The sequence below is a fragment of the Rhamphochromis longiceps genome, linkage group LG1, assembly GCF_057381845.1.
Source record: "Rhamphochromis longiceps isolate RC_006_pf linkage group LG1, R_longiceps_female_GT1.1, whole genome shotgun sequence".
Lineage (NCBI taxonomy): Eukaryota > Metazoa > Chordata > Actinopteri > Cichliformes > Cichlidae > Rhamphochromis > Rhamphochromis longiceps.
Genome location: NC_140557.1, coordinates 3,972,044 through 3,976,238, shown reverse-complemented (window position 1 = coordinate 3,976,238; position 4,195 = coordinate 3,972,044). Strand labels below are relative to the sequence as shown.

Genomic DNA, 4,195 nt, shown 5'->3' with positions numbered 1-4,195 from the left:
GAAATTTCAACAGATTTGGTTATGCATAAGAATAATACTCTGCTGGTTCTAATCTGAAAAAAGAAACACCTGGTGCTGAAATTTATAACTAACATACTCAAACTTATGTGCTGAAAATAAAGAGAAATTCACAAACCAGCAGGTTAGTTTATTTCACGTGGGATCAGATCATATCTGTTATCAAACTTACTCCAACAAGCTCCAAATCCAAAACTTGTTTGGTAGAAAATTTCACACATGTTAGTTGTCTTTGTATCAACTAATGAAGGTTTTTGAATGTCTGTGTCTGTTTTCCTCCTTCAGAGACTCTTGTTGGAGAAACTGAGGATTGTGGGAGTTGTGGTGCAGGTTTTTCTTCTTCTTTTGTCTGCCAGCAGCAGGATGTTTGGCACTGTGCTGCTCTGCTGTTGGTCCTTCGGTCTGCTGCCGCTCGCCTCCTCGCTGGTTCATGGAAACTTACCGCTCGATGAAGGTCCTGTCGCTGGACGTCGCACTGAAACCTCCTTCCTATCTGAAATCGGTCAGTAACATCTCTTCATTCAGAGAGCTCCAACCACTGTCTCTCCAACACACCACGGTTGGCAGGATTAATCCGTTTAACAGTGGAAGCATGAATATTTATAGATAGAAAAAGTAGACCTCTGAACATATAGTTTTCTGTTTTGTCACTATTTTTTTTGTTTTACATCACATCTAGTAAGCCCAATCTTTTACATTTGACTGCAGTTATTTTGAAGTATTTTGAAATTGATTTTTCACATTCAGCAGATTAAACACAATGGATTACGGTAAGCAAAAAAAATGCAAAATACATTCTGCTGTGTTTTCTGATTTGCAGAAAGAAGTCAAGTACCTGACCGCATGCACGAGCCTGCCCTCCTCCCTGTGGACTCTGTAGAAGATCATTTTTTGATGGATACAGGCTCCTATGATGAGGTGCAGCATTTAAACCAGCAGTTTACTCTTTACCTCGTGACTCCCTGTTAACAGGTTTACCTTAACAAAATGAATTCATCTGCTTGCTGCGTTTATGTTTGCAGGACACGTCTGCAGCCTTACAGCTGCAGGGTCGGGCCATGCGTTCACCTCGTCGCTGCATCCCTCACCAGCAGTCCTGTTTGGGCTACCCGCTTCCCTGTTGTGATCCCTGTGACACCTGCTACTGCCGCTTCTTCAACGCCATCTGCTACTGCCGCCGAGTTGGCCACGTGTGCCCCCCAAGACGCACCTGATAACAAGCTGCTGTGATGAGGAGCGAAGGCAGAGACTCATACAGCAAATATGATCTGTGATCTTTTTGTTTTGTGTCGCATTAAATGTGCTGTAATAAATAACTGATGAGGACAGTGTGTGTAATCATATCAGTGTAACCTGAAGATGTGAAAACACATCTCTATATATCTATCTATATATGTATATATATAGATATATATATTATATATGTGTGTGTGTGTGGATGCATATGAATTACTGAATGAAGAAAGACAAAGAAATCTATGTGTGGATTGTGCTTTAATCTTGTAAGGAAGTCAAAAAGTGATGCCCACAATCATAACTCTTAACTATATCTCATTCATATTAACGTGTGTTTCTTTATCAATTAAGGAGCATAAAATATTTGGTTTTTTACCATAAAAAATAGTTTTTATTCACTGCTTCTAGTATTTATGTATAGCTAGGCCAACCTGATCCTGGTGCTGCTAAACACCAGGCAAGTCCAACGTAATAAAACTCTTCTGGAGTTCACCACACTTCATTCACCGAATGCTCGATGTCTTAAAATGAATTTCTACAGAAGAGTTTATGTTGGGTCATTTGTCCATTTTTGTCAATGAATACATTAATAATGTTTCTTTAATAGTTGTGATAATTTGTCTGGTCACATAATAAAAACATGAAGATGAATATTAAGGAGAAAAAGACACGTTCTCGAGCAGGTCATTTTCATTGTTTCTGTGTTTTATTGAGGACTAGCTTGGTGCTGAAACCTCTCATATGTGACATGCTCAGTTGGCAGCGATGGTCTGGTCGATCCAGGCACGCAGCTTGGTGACACGGGCATAGACTCCAGGAGTGGAGGTAGAGCAAGTTGAGCTTCCCCAGGACACAATACCAACCAGAGTCCAGGCTCCAGATTTCTCACAGACCAGAGGACCACCAGAGTCACCCTGAGAAATAACACATGGATTTTTAACACAATATAAGAAGCTCAGGATCAGTGCTTCTGTAATTGATGGAGGTCCCACTCACCATGCAGGAGGAGGCTCCGGAGGCTCCAGCGCAGATCATCAGATCAGTGACTTTGCTGCCCCAGTAAGACTGGCAGTTAGTGTTGGTCAGCAGGGGCAGGGCAGCCTGCTGCAGACGGGGTGGTGTGTTGGCAGCTGCAACACACACACAAACACATCAGACATTAGAGACTTTTTTATCATGCTCTATCATTCCTCGTGTTTTAGCACAACTGTTAAAGCTCCACCTGGTGGTCTCATTACAGTCCAAACCCACTTACGGTATATGTGATTGTTTGGAATGAATCCCTATCTAATAATTGTTTAACCGATCAGTGTCTACGAGGACATAATAACAAAGAATAACAGGTGGGTGAGCTCTTACCGTTGTAGCGGGTCAGACCCCAGCCAGTGGTCACACACTTCAAGCCTCCGGGGAAGTTGTCGGAAGTCTCGGCCACACAAACTGGGGAAACACGTGTGCCCAGTTGGGCAGGGGTGGCCAGCTTGATGAGTGTGATGTCGTTGTTGATGGTGTAACTGTTGTAGTTGGGGTGCCTGAACACCTGTTGGGAAGTGACATCGTTATGAGCGGCCAACAAACCCTGACATGTAGCTATGCGATGAAAGCTGATGCAGTGTTTCACCCACCTTGCCGGGAGCCAGGGTCTGGATGTTCTCGGCACTGGAGGAACGGTCGTGCTCTCCGAGGATCACACGGTCGGAGGTCCTGCACAGAAAAGAACAGAAGCATGTGGGCATTTCTGAGATCACCACGTTACCTGAAAACTGTTTTTACTTAGTTTTATTCTACCCCAGATACACAGCAATGCCCTCTAAACAAGGATTCTCCTCATCAAACATGACTCTACGTCTTAATTGGAGTTTTCAGTCAAAACCAGCTTAAAGTTACCTGATGGTGCAGTGAGCAGCTGTCACCACCCAGTTCTCATTGATGAGAGAACCACCACAGAAATGGAAGCCGGTGTAGTCCTGTTACAGCAAAATGAACATCAACGGTTAGACATTTCCATCTGATTGTGTGGTGAGCTGTGACAGCGTCTTTGTTTCTTCATTTACCTGGAGGGACACCTGCCAGGGCCAGGAGTGAGGCACTGCCTCCTCACCGTTCACAATGCGGGCGTAACCGGTGATGACAGGACGGATGGCGGGAACTCCGCACCCTGGTGACATCAGAACATCAGGATTATGCCATTAATGAAAATAAAATTAATGTAACTGTCACATTGGCACTAACTGTAAAATTAAACAAATGTTTCTCTCTAATGCTGATCTGCTTAAAACATAATGACACATATACGCCACACAGATCTCTCAGCTGGACCAGATTGTTTAATCCACAATCTGAGAGCTACTTTTCCACAGTTAAAGTTTTATTGTATTTTCATATCATGTTGCATTATGTGATTAAACTGATATAACGCTTTGATTTCCCCATTCTTGAACATTTTTTTTATACCGTCTTCTACTTTTTCTTTCTTCGCATGTAATTCTTAACGTAAGTCAATAAACGAGTCATTAAAATGGAAAAAAAGGAGAATAAATTACAATATATCCGTCACTGCTTCGAAAAAAGACAATTTACAACATGCTTCACCCAATGAGCTATAACCTTAAAGAGTTTGTCTCACCGTAGGCGGTGCCAATGAAGGCGAGGCAGGAGAGGATCCACAGGAAGGCCATGGCTAGATCATGTCAGGGCAACCTATTGGAGGAGCTTTTATACAGCAGCAGTGTGATGTGATTGGATGGAACCAGGGTGGTTACATCTTATCTGGACAGTGGGAGTTTTAACAGGTGATGCTGACAAAGAGCTAAGTTTGATTTTCCAATGTGAGGGACCATGACATTTACACGTGCAGCTGATTCACTGTAAAGGAGTGAAAGAACTCCTTGACTGAGGCTAAAAATAAAGATTTACATCACCATTGACTAATCTTTTATTT

The 4,195-nt window shown here is 42.7% G+C and overlaps 2 protein-coding genes across 2 annotated transcripts; one reads left to right on the top strand and one right to left on the bottom strand.

Moving 5' to 3' along the window:
- The first annotated feature begins 336 nt into the window (after positions 1 to 336).
- Positions 337 to 1,599, top strand: agrp (agouti related neuropeptide). Its single transcript, XM_085408893.1, has 3 exons — positions 337 to 520; positions 839 to 936; positions 1,041 to 1,599. Exons 1-3 carry the CDS (start codon positions 382 to 384, stop codon positions 1,230 to 1,232), a joined length of 429 nt encoding a protein of 142 aa, XP_085265019.1. The 5' UTR covers positions 337 to 381; the 3' UTR covers positions 1,233 to 1,599.
- A 339-nt stretch (positions 1,600 to 1,938) lies between these two features.
- On the bottom strand, positions 1,939 to 3,971 carry LOC146678136 (chymotrypsin A-like). The gene is made up of 7 exons (XM_085409018.1): positions 3,881 to 3,971; positions 3,309 to 3,412; positions 3,142 to 3,221; positions 2,880 to 2,958; positions 2,614 to 2,794; positions 2,251 to 2,384; positions 1,939 to 2,168 (listed from the first exon to the last, which is right to left on the bottom strand). Exons 1-7 carry the CDS (start codon positions 3,930 to 3,932, stop codon positions 2,007 to 2,009), a joined length of 792 nt encoding a protein of 263 aa, XP_085265144.1. The 5' UTR covers positions 3,933 to 3,971; the 3' UTR covers positions 1,939 to 2,006.
- Between the last annotated feature and the right edge of the window lie 224 nt (positions 3,972 to 4,195).

What these genes read in the sequence shown, in the direction of transcription:
- LOC146678136 (XM_085409018.1), bottom strand. Translation starts at nt 3,932, where the DNA reads ATGGCCTTCCTGTGGATCCTCTCCTGCCTCGCCTTCATTGGCACCGCC. An exon ending in AGACCCTGGCTCCCGGCAAG is followed by an intron (nt 2,795 to 2,879) that starts GTGGGTGAAACA and finishes ACTTCCCAACAG; the next exon opens with GTGTTCAGGCACCCCAACTA. An exon ending in GGGTCTGACCCGCTACAACG is followed by an intron (nt 2,385 to 2,613) that starts GTAAGAGCTCAC and finishes TGTGTGTTGCAG; the next exon opens with CTGCCAACACACCACCCCGT.
- agrp (XM_085408893.1), top strand. Translation starts at nt 382, where the DNA reads ATGTTTGGCACTGTGCTGCTCTGCTGTTGGTCCTTCGGTCTGCTGCCG. An exon ending in CTCCTTCCTATCTGAAATCG is followed by an intron (nt 521 to 838) that starts GTCAGTAACATC and finishes TCTGATTTGCAG; the next exon opens with AAAGAAGTCAAGTACCTGAC. An exon ending in ATACAGGCTCCTATGATGAG is followed by an intron (nt 937 to 1,040) that starts GTGCAGCATTTA and finishes TTATGTTTGCAG; the next exon opens with GACACGTCTGCAGCCTTACA.